This window comes from Mustela nivalis (genome assembly GCF_964662115.1).
Source record: "Mustela nivalis genome assembly, chromosome: 1".
Lineage (NCBI taxonomy): Eukaryota > Metazoa > Chordata > Mammalia > Carnivora > Mustelidae > Mustela > Mustela nivalis.
In genome coordinates, this window is record NC_139020.1 from 17,925,417 (window position 1) to 17,942,707 (window position 17,291).

Here is a 17,291-nt window from a genome sequence, read left to right on the forward strand (position 1 = left end):
CCATCTTGACCATGTTTGGAAGTATGACTAAAGTAATACATTTTTATTGTAGAAAATTTGTGTAGAAGAATGAAACTCAACCATTCTTTTACACCATACACAAAGATAAACTCAAAATGGATAAAAGACCTCAAAATCCTAGAGGAGAACATAAGTAGTAACCTCTTCGACATCAGCCTCAGCAACTTTTACAAGATATGTCTCCAAAGGCAAAGGAAACAAAAGCGAAAATGAACTTTTAGAACTTCATCAAGATCAAAGCCTTCTGCTCAGCAAAGGAAACAGTCAACAAAACAAAGGGGCAACCAATGGGATGGGAGAAGATATTCACAAATGACACTACAGACAAAGGGCTGATATCCAAGATCTATAAAAAAACTCCTCAAACTCAACACACACAAAACAGATAATCATATCAAAAAATGGGCAGAAGACATGAACAGACACTTCTCCAAAGAAGACATAGAAATGGCTAACAGACATACGAAAAAATGTTCATCATCATTAGCCATCAAGGAAATTCAAATCAAAACCACATTGAGATACCATCTTACACCAGTTAGAATGGCCAAAATTAACAAGACAGTAAACAACAAGTGTTGGATAGGATGTGGAGAAAGGGGAAACCTCTTACACTTTTGGTGGGAAAGCAAATTGGTGCAGCCACTTAGGAAAATAGTGTGAAGTTTCCTCAAAAAACTAAAAATGGAGCTACCCTATGACCGTGAAATTGCACAACTGGGTAATTACCCCACAGATACAGATGTAGTGAAAAGAAGGGCCATCTGTACCCCAATGTTCATAGCAGCTATGGCCACAATCATCAAATTGTTGAAAGAGCCAAGATGCCCTTCAACAGACGAATAGATAAAGAAGATATGGTCCGTATATACAATGGAATATTACACCTCCATCAGAAAGGATGAATACCCAACTCCATGAATGGAACTGGAGAATATTTTGCTGAGTGAAATAAGTCAAGCAGAGAAAGTCAATTATCATATGGTTTCAATTACTTGTGGAGCATAAGGAATAACATGGAGGACATTAGGAGAAGGAAAGGAAAAGTGAATTGGGGTAAATCAGAGGGGAAGATGAAGCGTGAGAGACTATGGACTCTGAGAAACAAACTGAGGGTTTTGGAGGGGAGGGGAATGGGGGTTAGGTGATCCTGGTGGTGGTATTAAGGAGGGCACCTACTGCATGGAATATTGGGTGTGGTGCATAAGCAATGAATCTTGGAACACTGAAAAAATAAAATTAAATTAAAAAAATAAAATTTGGAATACACACATTTTTAAAATTCATAATTCTATCACTTTGAGATAACAAATGTTTGTATTTTAGTGAATTACTTTCCAGTTCTTCAAAAATCATCCACAGATACACTCATATGTATACACATGCAAATCCAATGTCGGGGGAAGGCTTTCCACTCCTGAAGATTCACGTATGTTTCTTGGTTGGTTGCCTCCAAATACACCTATTCAGTCAGTGCATTTGTCCTTAAGGCCGAGGGTGCAGGTGCAAGCAGGGGATAGAGAGGACTGGATCCTAGAGCAAAGCCAGCATCTTAGAATTGCACATTTGATATTCATCTTGCTAAGAGATTCTGCAACTCAGCCTTCACAGACACTGTGCTCAGCTTTCCTTTCTTATTTTCTAGGTCAACAACAACAGAATTTTATCTGCTTATACGGAACACTTCTGCTGTCCTCAAAACCCACCTCTAGGCTCTGTTCCAGACTTTCTTTCAAGTGCCCAAAGTCATGAAGATCCTGAAAAGAGTTAAAAGCTCTGATGAGGAACAGCATCCATGTTTCTTAAAAGTTAGCTGTGGTGGGGTTGCCTGGGTGGTTCGGTTGGTGAAGCCCCCACCTCTTGATTTTGGCTTGGGTCATAATCTCAGGATTGCAGGCTCAATGTGGTGGAAAGATCACACATACATAAATACATGTGGCTTACCCATATGGCTAACCCTTGAACAACATAGGTTTGAACCTCATGGGTTCACTTATATGTGGATTTATTTTTTTTAGAAATATGGTACAGTATTGTAAATGTGTTTTCTCTTCCTTGTGATTTTCTTAGTAACATCTTTTTCTTAGTTTACTTTATTGCAAGAATACAGTCTACGATACAAATACAAACTATGTGCTAATTGGTTGCTTATTTTATCAATAACACTTCCGGATGGTAGTAAGCTATTAGTAAATATTTGAGGAGTCAAAAGTTAGAGAGGGATTTTCAAATGTGTGGGGGGTTGGCACCCCTAAGCTCTGCATTTTTTAGGGGTCAACTGTATAGATATAGATGTACATATGCCTCAAAGTGAAATATTTGAGGTATAGGCCATAACCTTTTTTCCCCCCTCAACAAAATGTTCTTTATATGTTCTGTCATTTAATATGCAGTATCACTTATTTAAAAAAAAAAAAGATTTTACTTATTGATGAGAGAGAGAGTGAGTGCATGAGGAAAGGGGGAGAGAGAGAGCATAGCAATGGGGGAGGAGCAAAGGGAGAAGCAGGAGGAAGCCCTTCGTGGGGCTCGATCCCAGGGCCCTGAGATCAGGATCTGAACTGAAGGCAGACACTTAACAGACTGAGCCACCCAGGCCCCCGTGTAGCATCATTAAAAAAAAAAAAAAAAAAACTTAGGGGCATTTGGGTGGCTCCGTAGATTAAGTGTCCAATGCTTGGTTTCATTATCTTAGAGTCATGAGATCGAGCCCAGCGTCTGGGCTCGATACTCAGTGGGGTGTCTGTTTGGGATTCTGCACCTCCACCGCCCCCACCCCCCACTTCTCAAATAAACAAATCTTTAAAAAAATGTTTTAATGAGGTGTAACATTATATTAGTTTCAGGTATATAAGATGACTCAGTATTTTCTAAATGATCACAGTAAGTCTAGCCAGCATCTGTCAGCACACTTAGTTACCAATTTTTTTACTTTCTTGTGATAAGAACTTTCAAGATCTACTCTGTTAACAAATTTCAGTTATGCAACACAGGATTAACTGTAGTTGCTACGCTGTATATTAAATCCCTGTGACTTATTTTTCTATAATTCACATTTGTACCTTTCAACCCCCTTCACCATTTGACCACCCCTCACCCTCTGCCTCTGGCAACCACCAATCTGTACCTATGAGCTTGGACTTGTAGGGGTTTTGCTTTTGTTTTATTGTTTTTAAAATCTTAAATTTTTTTTATTTTTTCAGATTCCACATAAAAGTGAAATCATAGGGTATTTGTCTTCATCATTTTTAGTGTATTTAATTTCTATGTGTTTCCATAATAAATGTAAACATCCATCTGAGGAATGTGGGTTATTTATAACTACTCAAACTATAAAAAGTACTGTAATAAATATTTGAAATTAAACAACATATTTTAAAACTGCTGAGGGTGTAAAGAAGTCTTAAGAGAAGTTAGAATATATTTAAACTGAATTACAATGAAAATAAAATGTTCTAAAATTTATGTGATGCAGAGAAAGCTTCTTTAGGAGAATTGTATAGCTTTAAGTATTTAAAGTAAAAAATAATTAGTGTGTAAAAGCAACAGACATAAGCTTCCACTTTAAGAAGCCAAAAGATATGATCATATTAAATCCAGACAAGAAGAAAGTAATAAAGAACATACACCAATATGGTAGAAAATAAATAGTACAGAAAATTAATCAAGCTAAAAATTAATTCTTTCACAAGATTAATAAAATTGACAAATCTCTACCAAGACCAATCAAGAAAAAAGAGACAAACCCAGATTATCCATATCAGGAAAGGAAGCACTATAGATTCTATAGACATTCAAAGAAAAATAGCAACTTTATGCCAACAAATTTAACAACTTAGATAAAATGGACAAACTTCTTGAAAAAAAAAAAAAGAAAAAAACCAGTTTATCCTAACTGATTCAAGATGAAATTTTAAAAATCTCTATTTTCCTGTGTCTATTTAAGAAAACGGAATTTGCTATCAAAAATGTTTTTTTTGGGGGGGTGCCTGGGTGGCTCAGTCAGTTAAGCCGCTGCCTTCGGCTCAGGTCATGATCCTGGAGTCTTGGGATCGAGTCCCTTATCCGGCTCCTTGCTCAGCAGGGAGCCTGCTTCTCTCTCCTCCTCTGCCTACTTGTACTCTCTCTCTCTCTCTGATAAATAAAAAAAATTTTTTTTAATGTCTTTTTGAGGGTGCCTAGGTGGCTCAGTGGGTTAAAGCCTCTGCCTTGGGCTCAGGTCATGATCTCAGGGTCCTGGGATCAAGCCCCGCATCGGGCTCTCTGCTCAGCGGGGAGCCTGCTTCCCCCTCTCTCTCTCTGCCTGCCTCTCTGCCTACTTGTGATCTCTGTCTGTCAAATAAATAAATTAAAAAATCTTTTTTAAAAAATATTTTATTTATTTATTTGACAGAGAGAAATCACAAGTAGACGGAGAGGCAGGCAGAGAGAGAGAGAGGGAAGCAGGCTCCCCGCTGAGCAGAGAGCCCGATGTGGGACTCGATTCCAGGACCCTGAGATCATGACCTGAGCTGAAGGCAGCAGCTTAACCCACTGAGCCACCCAGGCGCCCAATAAATTAAAAAATCTTTATAAAAAAATCTCTTTTTGCTTCACAGAGAAAGTCAACTATCATATGGTTTCACTTGCTTGTGGAGTATAAGGAATAGCACAGAGGACGTTGGGTGAAGGAGAGAAGTGAGTTGGGGGAAACCAGAGAGGGAGATGAACCATGAGAGACTGTGGACTCTGAGAAACAAACTGAGGGTTCTGGAAGGGAAGGGGCGGGGGAGTTGGGTGAGCCTGATGGTGGGTAACATGGAGGGCACGTATTGATTGCATGGAGCACTGGGTGTGGTGCATAAACCATAAATCTTGGAACACTGAAGCAATAAAATAAAAATTTTTTTTAAATGTCTTTTTGCTTCAACCATAAAAAAGAATGAAATCTTGCCAGTTGCAATGACAAGGAAGGAGCTAGAAAGTATGTTAAGCGAAGTAAGTCAGTCAGAGAAAGACAAATACCATATGATTTCACTCATATGTGAAATTTAAGAAAGAACAAACAAAGGAAAAGAGAGAGAGAGACAAAGCAAGGAACCACCTCTTAACTGCAGAGAACAAACTGCTGGGTTGTGTGTGGGGAGGAAGGTGGGGGATGGGTGAAATTGGTGATGGGGCTTAAAGGCACACTTGTCATGACGAACAATGAGTAATGTACAGTAGTGTTGAATCACTCCAGCATACACCTAAAACTAATACAACACTGTATGTTAACTCTACTGGAATTAAAATAAACATAACAAAAAAGTTTTAAAAATTTCTTTTCATAAAGAACACTGCACGGCTAGATGGTTTTACAGGCGAATTCTATCAAATATTTAAGGAAGAAATAACACCAATATTATCCAAAATTTAGGGAAGAAGAAAACATTTTCGATTTATTTTATGGGGTCACTATAAAACTGATACCAAAACCTGACAAGAAAGTAGTATTACAGGTGAATAGCCTTATAATTATAGGCCAAAAAAAAAAAAAAATCCTCAACAATATACTAGTAAATTAAATATAGCAATGTATCCAAATAATGAAATATCAGGACCAAGGGGAACTAATTCCGGGAAAGTCAGGTTGGTTTAACATTTAAAAATTACTCAGTATAATTTACCATATTAGAAGAGGCTCTTCCAGAAATCCACATTGAATGTTATGGGCTTGGATGGTGGGGTTGGTAGTAGTGGAGGTGCAGGAGAGAGGTTGCATTTGTGATAGATATTAGTGATCGACTATTTACTGATAGACTGATGTAAGGATGAGAAAAATAGAGGAATCAAGGAAAATTTTAAGTCCTTTCTTTTGAGCAGTTGAGAGGTTGGGGGAGCTATGTCCTGGGAAGAGAAAACTGACAAGAGCAGAATTGAGTTGGACTATTAAAATTATCTTTTTTTTTTTTTTTTACATATGTAGATTATTATTTTTTTTTTAAAGATTTTATTTATTTGTCAGAGAGAGAGAGGGAGAGAGAGCAAGCACAGGCGGACAGAATGGCAGTCAGAGGCAGAGGGAGAAACAGGCTCCCCGCCGAGCAAGGAGCCCGATGTGGGACTCGATCCCAGGACACTGGGATCATGACCTGAGCCGAAGGCAGCTGCTCAACCAACTGAGCCACCCAGGCGTCCCTTACACATGTAGATTATTTAGATTGAAATGTTCTATTGTACGTTCTTATAAGCAGTTGAAGATATTAATTCTTGGATTCCGGGAGAGGTCACGGTGGATATTAAGATGTGCTATCACAGAGATGGCTTGTCAAGTTTTAATCACCCAGTGCAAGGTTGGGGGAAGGACGAGAGTCCGGAACTGAGTCCAGAAAGTAAGCACCAGTCAGTCAGGCGGGAAGATCATGAAGTTGGCGTAATTCCCATGAAAAGTGTGTTCGATGAGGAAGAGAATGGTCAGTTTGGGGCAATGAAGAACGATTAAGGTTTTTGACAGGCAGTTACGTGGAAGGAAAGGGCAGGAAGGATAAAAAGAAAAAGCGTGGGGGAGGGAAGAAATACAGCCCCTGCCCACGCTCCATCCCCAAAGAGTCACTTTTACAGCTTTTGGGGAAAGGAGAAAATACGGGAAGATTTACTCCAGGCATCCAGTATTGTATGTCTGGGGTAAAGATTTCCAAAGCACAACATTAACTCCTTCAGATTCTAGGATGCTGTTTAATGAGCTGAGATAGATACCACGGGCTTTCAGGAGGACACCCCAGCTTCCGCTGGGATTTTCTCTGAACAGGTCCCACAGGGTGATGCAAGTTCAGCTACTTCTCATCTGAGAGGGAATACTCAGATCATTCTGTTTCAAAGATATTGCCAAGGACTTGAAAGCCAAATAGCCCAAGAACATTCTGATATCTTCCCAGACCACGTGAACATGTAGAAAACAAGCTTACTTGGATTTATTTTTGCAAAGATATGTGACATTATTTATTTCTCAAAAGGGATGAGATGAGCTATTTTTTACACAAGAAGTAAACAGGAGAGAATTTTTTTCCCCAGCAGTATGAAAGTTTCTAAAATATGTATCACGGAATACTTAAGCCCTGAATCCGTGAGGCTGAAAGCTTCCACCTCTGAAAGCTTTCTGACTTCCTGTTTGCTAAATTCTTCTGCAGCTCTTGGAGTTCATTGCTTTGCCTCAGGTCTGAGAATCTGACAAGAGCTTGTCATTAGAATTCTGCTTGACAGCTGCTTCCCCCACCCCCCAGCTTGTGGAACAAGAAAGTTCAAGATGAATGTTGAGTCCCCAAATGATATCTCAGCAGGAGGGCAATTTTGCCATTTCTGGAACTCTGCACCACAAGTCTTGCCTCAAAAAAAATACAGTACCACAGCTTGTCTAATCCCTTCAAATCTAAACTGGAAATATCAGTCAGGAGGTTTTCATAAGGAGATACAGGGTCAATGATTGCAACAACCTAAAATTTCTGTTTAGGAGAAAATACTTGAGTGAGGATTAGTTTCTTCAAAGTTACTTCTAAGGTTGATTTTAAAAAGCATATAAAAGTCAAATATATTAAAGAAAAAGAATGAATCATTAAAGTGGTGAAATACTGTTTTCCTATGATTGTTGTTGTCCAGATATGAATCCCTTTCCTGAGCATGGTCTACACCTTAGCATATTTCTAAAAAAAAAAAAAGAAAAAGAAAAAGAGAGAGAGAGAGAGGAGAAAAGAAAAGAAGGAAGGAAGGAAAAAAGAAAGAAGGAAAGAAAGAAAAATTTCCTCACAAATTTTGTGCCTTATGTCAGAAAGATAAAATATCTTAAATGGATTTTTTTTCCTAGGATTTTATTTATTTATTTTAGAGAGAGAAAGAGCCGGGGGAGGAGGAGAGGGAGAGGGACAAGAAGACACCTCAGTGAGCGCAGAGCCCAACACAGGGCTGGGTGACAACCCTGAGATCATGATCTGAGTCCAAATCAAGACTTGGAGGCTGGACTAACTGACTGAGCCACCCAAGGACCCCCCTCTTCAAAGGATTTTTTAAATCAACGAGTAGAAATAATTTCCCTCTTAAATAGATAAACATGTGCTCAGTAAGGTTATTTCTGATATTTTCAATTTCTTTTTTTAATCTATTTCTTGATGCTGTATTGATGCTACCAAGAACAGATTTCAGCAGATCCAAGTTTCAAAGGAATAGAACCTAAACAACCACAGGAAAAAAAGCACTTATCTAGTATAATAATTTTATTTGATCTATAAGTAAAGTAAGTGATATAAGAGGCCATTCACCATGTATTTTGAGGACCAGGGTCTTAAGCAAAGCATTTCTTTTTTTTTTTTTTTTTAAAGATTTTATTTTATTTATTTGACAGACAGAGATCACAAGTAGGCAGAGAGGCAGGCAGAGAGAAAGAGAGGGAGAAGCAGACTCTCCGCCGACGCCGGGCTCGATACCAGGACCCTGGGATCATGACCTGAGCCGAAGGCAGAGGCTTTAACCCACTGAGCCACCCAGGCGCCCCGGCAACGCATTTCTTATACATTGAGGTCTATTTCATACTCTTCGTCTCTCATTTTCACCTGTCCCTATGCCCCCATTTTCCCTTCAGTGGAAGATGAACCTCCCACACATTATTGGCTGTAACTCTCAGTCCCCTTGCTCCCCACCAGAACCAACCCTTTCCCCAACACACAAATACCAGAAGAAGGGAAACCAGAACTTTCTATATCAAATGAAATTTTCCTAGATTAGGAGTCACGAGACCGGGTTCTCACCCTCGCTCTGCCCCCTTGTGTTCAATGTAGCCCTTGTCAAATCACTTAACCTTTCCTGACAATTGCTTTCTCCATTTTTAAAGAAATAGAAATCAAAATAATGAAATATAATTTGTGACCTATTACATTGTAAGGATCTAAGTATCTATTTGTGGTGTGGGACAATGTGTGTAGAAACAGACATTCTCATTCCTTGTTCATGGCGGTATAAATTAATTCAACCCTTTGGTGGGCAATTTTGCAGTAGGTATTCAGGGAGGGAAGAGGGCGGGAACCAAAATCAAGTGTCGGTCACCCACCGAAATGTTTTTAAGTAAATACTAGATAACACATTATTTGATCTCTAAATAATTCAGTATACATTTTTTAAAAAGATTTTATTTATTTATTTGACAGAGAGAGATCACAAGTAGGCAGAAGGGCAGGCAGAGAGAGGGAAGAGGAAGAAGGCCCCTTGCCAAGCTGCGAGCCTCATGCAGGACTCGATCCCAGGACCCTGAGATCATGACCTGAGCCAAAGCAGAGGCTTAACCCACTGAGCCACCCAGGCGCCCTTCAGTATACATTTAAAAAAAAAAATCCATTCTTCCTTTCCTCCTCCCTTCCTTTCTTCCTTTTCTCCCTCCCTATAACCACAAAACTATTACCACACCTTAAAGAATTAAAAAGCAATTCCATAATATTAAAAATATCCAGTGTTCAAATTTCCCTGATTGCTTCAATTTCTTCTACAGTTTATTTGTTGAAATTAGGATCCAAACGAAACCACATGTTTCATTTGGTTGGTTAAAAAAGACTCTTAATATATATCAGTTATATGCCAATAAAAGAAACTCTTAAATCTCTTTTAGTCTATACATTCTCCTTCCCTTTTGTCAAGAACAGTCCTATTGGGGGTTACATTTTCATGATCCTCTGAATCAGCGTGGTCTGCCTGTGAGTGTCAGCACGTGAGCTCTTTGCTCTCTGTCCACGGGCGGATAAGGACAGGCCCTGAAACAATGATAACACGTTGACACTGTAATCTCATGTCTCTGAAGCCCAGTAATTTTCAAAAAGTGGGTATGTACTTTAATATTTTTCATTTTATTTTTCTGGTAACTGTTTTTTGTTGAGGTATAATTTACATACCCTCATGCCCCTCCCCATTTTAAATGTCTAGTGAAATGAGTTTTGGTAAATTTGTCCACCGAGGTAATCATCAAGAAAGCATAATGCGGGATATACTCATCACCCCTCAAAATTTCATTGTTTCCAATACAGAAAATTTCCCCCATCCCTAACCCCCGGTGGTCGGCCATTGATCTGCCTTCTGTCCTTAACAGCTTAGACACACCTTTTCTGGAGTTGTTGGTGAAGCAGTTGTTCACTTATTTTCTGTTGCTGAATGTATTTCCATTGTATTGGATATTCCACACTTTACTTATTCAGTCACAAGTTGATGGACATTTGGATTGTTCAGTTTGGGGCCATTTTGAATAAATCTGCTATAAACATTAGTGTGCGAGTCCTTCATGGGATGTTCTATGTCTTTTTAAAAAATTATCTATCTGAGAGAGAGAGAGAGAAAGAGGAGGGACAAAGGGAGAGGAAGAGAGAGTATCTCAGGCAGACTCTCTGAAGAGCATGAAACCCCACTCGGGGCTCAGTCCCAGGACCCAGGGATCATGACTGAGCCAAAGGCAGCCACAGATCATTTAACAGATTGAGACACCCAGGTGACTTATTACTGTAGCTTTAAATAGCAAATCTTTACATAGTGCAAATTCCTTAATTTCTTCTTGAAATTGTTTTGATTATTCTAGGTCAATTTGTATTTACAAATAAATTTTATTATCATCTTGTTTATAAAAAAGACTCCCAGAATTTTGAGTTGAACTGCACTATTTATAGATTAATTTAGGGACAATTAGCATGTACAAATTTAAGACTTCCAATTCACAATTACGGTATACCTCTCCACTCAGATTTTCATTTCTTTGCAATTTCTATGGTTCATTGGGCAAGTCTTTTTTTTTTTTAAGATGTCATTTATTTATTTGAAAGAGAGAGAATGAGAGAGAGAGCATGAGAAGGGGGAAGGTCAGAGGGAGAAGCAGACTCCCGACAGAGCAGAGAGCCTGATGCAGGACTCAATCCTGGGACTCCAGGATCATGACCTGAGCTGAAGGCAGTGGCTTAATGAACTGACCCACCCAGGAGCCCCTCGGATGGACAAGTCTTGCACAAATTTCATGGTTTTTAATACTATTGTAAATGGTTAATTCTGAATTTCAATTTTTTATTGTTTTTTGGTAGCATGTAGAAATATGAGTTATGTGTATTGACCTTGTACCTTACTTCACTAAACTCATCAATTCTAGTTTTTCTTTTTTTTTTTTTTAAAGGATTTTTATTTATTTATTTGACAGAGAGAGCACGTGCACAAGCAGGGGAAGAGGCAGGCAGAGGGAGAAGCAGACTCCCACTGAGCAGGGAGCCCGATGAGGGAGCTCAGTCCCAGGACCCTGGGATCTTTTTTTTGGCGGGGGGGGGGGGGGGGGGGACCCTGGGATCTTGACCTGAGCCAAAGGCAGCCAATTAACAGACTGAGTCACCCAGGGGCTCAATTCTAGTTTAAACAAACAAACAAACAAACAAACAAAACTATTCTTTCAGATTGATGTCTTCCACAGTTTTCTTACAATATGTATGCTAATTTTCTTATTTCACAGGCTAGGATCTTCAATATAGTATTGAATCGAAATGGTGACAGCAGATATCTTTGTCTTTCCCCAAATCCTAGAAGGAAGACGAGACGATTATGTATGTTAGCTGCAGGTTTTTCAGACACTCTATCATGTTAAGGAAGTTCCTTTCTGATTCTAGTTTGCCCAATTTTAATCATGAATGGGTGTTAAATTTTACTGTATCCTTTTCCTACAGTTATTCAGAGGATCAGGTTTGTCTCCCTGTATTATATAATTTGGTGACTTACAATGAGTTTTTAAATTCTCCTAGTGCCTCATTTTTTTTAAGAACATCTAAACTGTGGCAAAGTATATATAAAATTTACTGTCTTACCCTTGTTTAAGCGTGTACAGTTCAGTATATTGTTTTGTAATCAATAACCAGAAATTTTTCATCTTGCAAAAACTGAAACTCTATGCCTATTAAACAACTCCCCACTTTCCGCCACTGCCCTATTCATTCAACTGTTTTAGTTTCAGTCTGTGACAAACTGGTAGTAAGAAGGTGGTCCTTCAATATGGGTTTTAAAATCAGCCTAAGTGTTTTAAATCAGTTTACTGGTAGTAAAAGCCTTTTAAACATGTGCTTAGCTTGCAAATTAAGCTTTAAAGTCATATACACAAAAAAATCAGTGTTTTGGGATTATGAATATACCTAGTTTTCTGATTATTTTCATTACTCCAAACTAGATAAAGTTGTGTATTTTTAAAAACATTTGTTTCATTCAAATCATAATTTTATAAGCATGTCAATCACAGTTGGATCATTCCTTGACCACAAATAACACAAAGTACCCCCAACCACCCCCCCTCCCCCGCCCCAACCCCTTTGATTCCAGAGACTCTGGTCCTGGCTGAAGCACCCTGTTGTTATGCAGGAAACATAAACAGGTAATTTTTTTTAGGTTGAAAAAGTTTTACTAAGTATTTCTATTTTAACAGCCATTGGCTTGTCTTTTTTTCCTTTTGTTAAAGATTTTATTTATTTGACAGAGATCACAGGTAGGCAGAGAGGAGGAAGCAAGATCCCTGCGGAGTATAGAGAAGCAGGGCTCAATTCCAGGACCTTGGGATCAGGGCCTGAGCCCAAGGCAGAGGGCTTTAACCCACTGAGCCACCCAGGCACCCTGGCTTGCCTTTTGACAAGTACTCGGTGTTACCATTTCTTCTGATTCTATTCTGAAGGAGTTTAGCTCTGTGGATGGGACTTTATTTCTTTTTTTTAAGAGATTTGAGAGAGAGAGAGAGAGAGAAAATGAGCGTGCGCGAGCGCCTGCACGCGCAGGAGCAGGGGAGAGGGAGAGAGAACCTCAAGTGGACTTCCTGCTGCGTGCAGGGCCCCTGGAGGGAATCAAACCCAAAACTCTTAGGAGATCACAACCTGAGCCAAAATCTAAAGTCTGCTCAACTGAGCCACCCAGAAGCCCCTCATTTATTTTCTTAAAGACTAAATTCTAACATCTAATTTTAGTTCAGTGGAATCTGTTCTTCCAAATTGGTAAGTTTTTAAGTAAAGTATATGGGACAATACAGCAGATGTAGAAATATTTTCATCCAACCCAATATCCCAGGAATTTGAGTCAATTTTTTTATACAGGAAAAAAACTTCCAAAAACACAGAAATATACTGTATAATAGTTTTATTTTTCTCATTTTACTATTTTTACATTTTATGCACAAATATTTTTTATCTGAGTAAAAATAGAAAATAACTGTTTCATGTAAAATTACAAAAAAAATAAAAACCACAAAGCAATACATAATTGTTATTATGACCGTATAAGTGTCGTCTTTATTTAAAGAGTAAAAATGTATGCAAAAATCCTCCTTCCTTTTACAAAAGACTGAGAATATTTTTTTCTGGCAGCAAGTGAAATATCACTGAAATATCAATATTTTTACACCTTCTAGATGTGAAGACATTAAGTTAGTCACAGGTTGCTTTATAATTATGAGTTTTAAAACATTTTTGTGCTATTTCAAAGATATACTAGTTCTTTTTAAAAGGCAGTAGCATAAAATGATGAACATGGAAAACAGTAGACCTCACCAAAAATATTTGGAGGCACAACCCTTTAAAGAACTATCACGCTTGAGTTTCGCCATTAAACGGGAGAGAAAAACTGAACCATTTCCCTAATTAACTGACATGGATTGATAAAAAAAAAATTAATGTAATGTGATAAGTCGATCCAAGCGAAGATCAACCATACACTGCAATTCTGTGTAATATGTCTAATTTTCTGATATCAACACTAATGTCCAAGCTTCAAGCTAGATACATATGAAAGCTGGCTCAGTAAGAATCTCATGCGGAAAACAAATTTTAAAACAAAAATGGACATTCCTTATTTTTGTACTTAGAGGCTAAGAGATGACCAACCATTTTATCTTTCTTCCCTTAAATACACTGTAAATTCTATGGAAAATTTATTCATAAAAACAGCAAAGAATGAATAGCATGAATCACATTTCCTTTTACAACACAAGTTCTTTTTCAATAAAAGAAAAGATTGCCTGGCTTTCTAATGATTGTAACCTCAATAAGGACAATGGAAATAGTTTAATATTTAAGTTGAAAAAAACTAACTCAAGTTTCTTGAACCAATTGGGGAAATCAGTCTCATGACTTCACCTGTGTTCTGGTGCATAAAAATGATGGTGATAGATGAAGAAGAAAAAGAAAAATGAAATAGCACCTGGTCCTGTACGAGAATGATCTTTGTTGAAGTTCTAATGGGAAATAAAATAAAAATTGCCGAAGAAAGAAAAATGGAGAGAATATGTTCTTGGAAAAAGGAATCTAAGGAATGCTTAAAGGAGAAGCAGCAAATAGTTTGACTCTGGAAATCTAAAAGAAATGTGGGTGTTCCTTGCCTTAAAATATATACATATAGTTGCAACATAGTCTGTCGTCTTTGCTAAAACTTTAAAATAATGTCTCCCCAAAAGCATTTTAAATACTAAAGTCAAAAGTTGTAAGCTCCTGATAACATACCAGAGACGTTTATTATATTTTTTAAAACTATAAGCGACTTGTCAACTCCCCAGACTGAGAGATGGTGCAAAACCTTCTTTTTTGGTGATATATTTGTTCTGAACTTAAGAGTTTCTATGTATTATTTCATATGCTTATTCTACTCAGATATCCTTGTAATCAGTGCCCAAATTAAATAGTTTGTCAGTCTATTCCATATGTGTTTATAAAAAAGTAAAAATAGAAGTTACAAGTTTTACTCCTTTTAGGCATCCCCTGCAGGTCTTAAACGACTTAAGCATAAAAATGAACTAACATTACACATTGCAGTCCTTTAAGCACAGCACTTCAAGCTGCGATTTGAGGTTACCAGAGAAGAAAATCAGAGATCCTTTCTCTCCTGCTTGTTCCTAGGATCTCTGCCTTATGGTTCATTCCAGACCACTATGTGGGACCAGTACAGTGACTACCAGCAATGCCTCCTTGACTTAAAACCAAGCCCTTTCCTCCTGGTTAGTCAGAAGCATCAACTGAGCTCTTACAAAGCTGGTTGGGGGATAGATTTAGAGGAAATGGTGAGGGAGAAGGTGCATAAAGTAATGTATGTCAATCAATCTTCTGCTTTAAGAGGATTAAAAGCTCCTGCCAGTATCTCATGATTCATGAATAATACCTTAAAACAAAACAAAACAAACAAACAAAAGCAAGCAAGCAAAAAAGAAACATTTCTAGCCATTTCTGCTTAGTGTTAGCTGGTGATAAGTAAGGAGTTTCACATATGAGAATCATATAATTAAAACATTCTTAAAATGAGTTATTATGTTTTAATATCTCTTTCCTTTTGAATATCATTATATATAGATATATATATATTAAAATGGTCAAGTGAACATGTATACAGATATTTATACTCACACATATATAATATTCAAAAGGAAGAAATTCAGTAAATGGAAAATTTTGTTTGGAGAGAAGACTGTCTAAACTGGAGATCAGAATTTCTTCTTAGAACTATGGACTAGTAATTTGCTTCTGTCCTGAAAGGGAAAGTACTGCTGACTGATTAACGTCTTCATTTCATCAAAAACACAATGACTACATAAGCTGCTTTTGCATAACACACTAGCAGTGTAGGGCAATTTTGAAAAAGAAAGAAAGCAAGCCATGCCAAACCAAACTAAATCAAACTTTTATTTTCTGGCTGAGGTATACTTTTTTAGTTTTTTAAATCTCTGACAGAAAAACAGAGATCATTTCAGAATTTTTGTTAATAGTTGGTTTATTAGAGAATTAAATGCCTCTCTTAAAATAATTTAAATTCTTGGCCTGACATTATGGATAATCTATACAGAAAATCCTTAAAATGAGCTTGAGTTAAGCTAGATTTCAACCTGGATCTCCTTCTTCAGCAATGCTCTTCTGCCAGTCGACTTCTTATTGTCCTTTGCTTGCAAATATATAAATTATTTTAATAACTTGATACTCTCAGTTTAGTAATTTATTAATATTATCATTTTATTTGATATGAGTATTTTAGCTCTGCTTGATTAGATGAAACAGGCACACATGCTTTAGCTGTGAAAAATTCCATTTTCTGGTTCTATGTAAAGCAACATCTAAAGCAGCAGAGAGGGGAAACAGTTATATTTTCAAAAATAGTTAAGCCAGACTGTTTCCTGGAGATACTTCATTTATTTTTCATCCTCAGATGCTACTGACTATTTTTGGTAGGGCTAGACATTAATACTGACCAGTTTAGCTTTCCTGACTGTTAACAAACTATCCCACAATGAACCTGACTTGGTGCTGAAGACATTGTGGTGACCTTTAAATTTAACATACACGTATTCTAAAATATATGCTCAAAGTAAAAAGATCCAAATTCACAAGAGTATGAAATATTTATAAAAAAATCATGCATCAGATTGTACAGTCTAGAAATAAAAGAAGATTCAAATTCAGTAATAAAGTTGAGAGCAATACTTGCTCTAATGTTTAAGAAAGACCTCGGGCTCCCAGAAGGTCCTGGGCTCAATTATCCTTTTCCGTCTGCAGTGAAGCAGTGGCCAGGGCTACTGCTGTGACCGGCTGGGCAATCCCGTGAAGCTGCATCTTTGCAAGTTTCTTCTGTTCACATTCTGTGACCAAACGGTTCAACTCTGCTGCACTGTATCCAATAAGAGTCTTCAAGTCACAGACAAACTTGTACACAAATCTCTTGCCTTGAACTTTACAAATCATGTCCCCATCATAATAATACCTTTAAAAAGAAATACACATTAGGACTATAGGAAAAAAAAAAAACAACAGAATTTGGTCTTGTTACAATAGTTCAGATCCCTCCTTGAGCAGGAGCCTAGTCCTAGTCCTGTATCTACCCCAATAGCAACTAACATTGAAGTTACAGAGAAATATTTAATGTTACTATCCAAGGAAACTTCAAAAATTGCTTACTAAAATTTCAATGTTCAGTATTCTAAAACTCTATGTACTAAATTTTTAAACTGTATTTCAACAATTATGATAAAATACTGATTTAAAAATGAACACTATTAAAACAAAACAGAAAACCTTAGGAGTAGTAAGAGAACCTAAGAGTAGTAAGAGAACCTAAGAACAAGGGCTGGAGTCAGAATGTCCAGATTCAAAATTCAGTGTCTTGACTTTGTGTGATTTTGTCACCACACAAAAGTCGAATTTTCTCTAAGTTTTTACTCCTCGTCTATACAATGAGGTTAAAAACAGTACTTACCCTCATAGAACTGTTGGGAGTTAAAAGGATTATCTTTGCAGAGTGCTCACTTAAGC

General features: G+C 37.5%; 1 protein-coding gene across 4 annotated transcripts in view; it reads right to left on the minus strand.

The window, feature by feature from the left end:
* Window positions 1-13,131: 13,131 nt before the first annotated feature.
* The window catches only part of GABPA (GA binding protein transcription factor subunit alpha), a 35,943-nt gene continuing 31,783 nt past the window's right edge, over window positions 13,132-17,291 (minus strand). For all 4 annotated transcript variants that reach the window (XM_082694723.1, XM_082694720.1, XM_082694721.1 and 1 more), the window contains exon 10: window positions 13,132-16,743. In XM_082694723.1, the coding sequence (XP_082550849.1) occupies window positions 16,515-16,743 (229 nt within the window). In that variant the 3' untranslated portion in view covers window positions 13,132-16,514. The remainder of the gene's footprint in view (window positions 16,744-17,291) is intronic.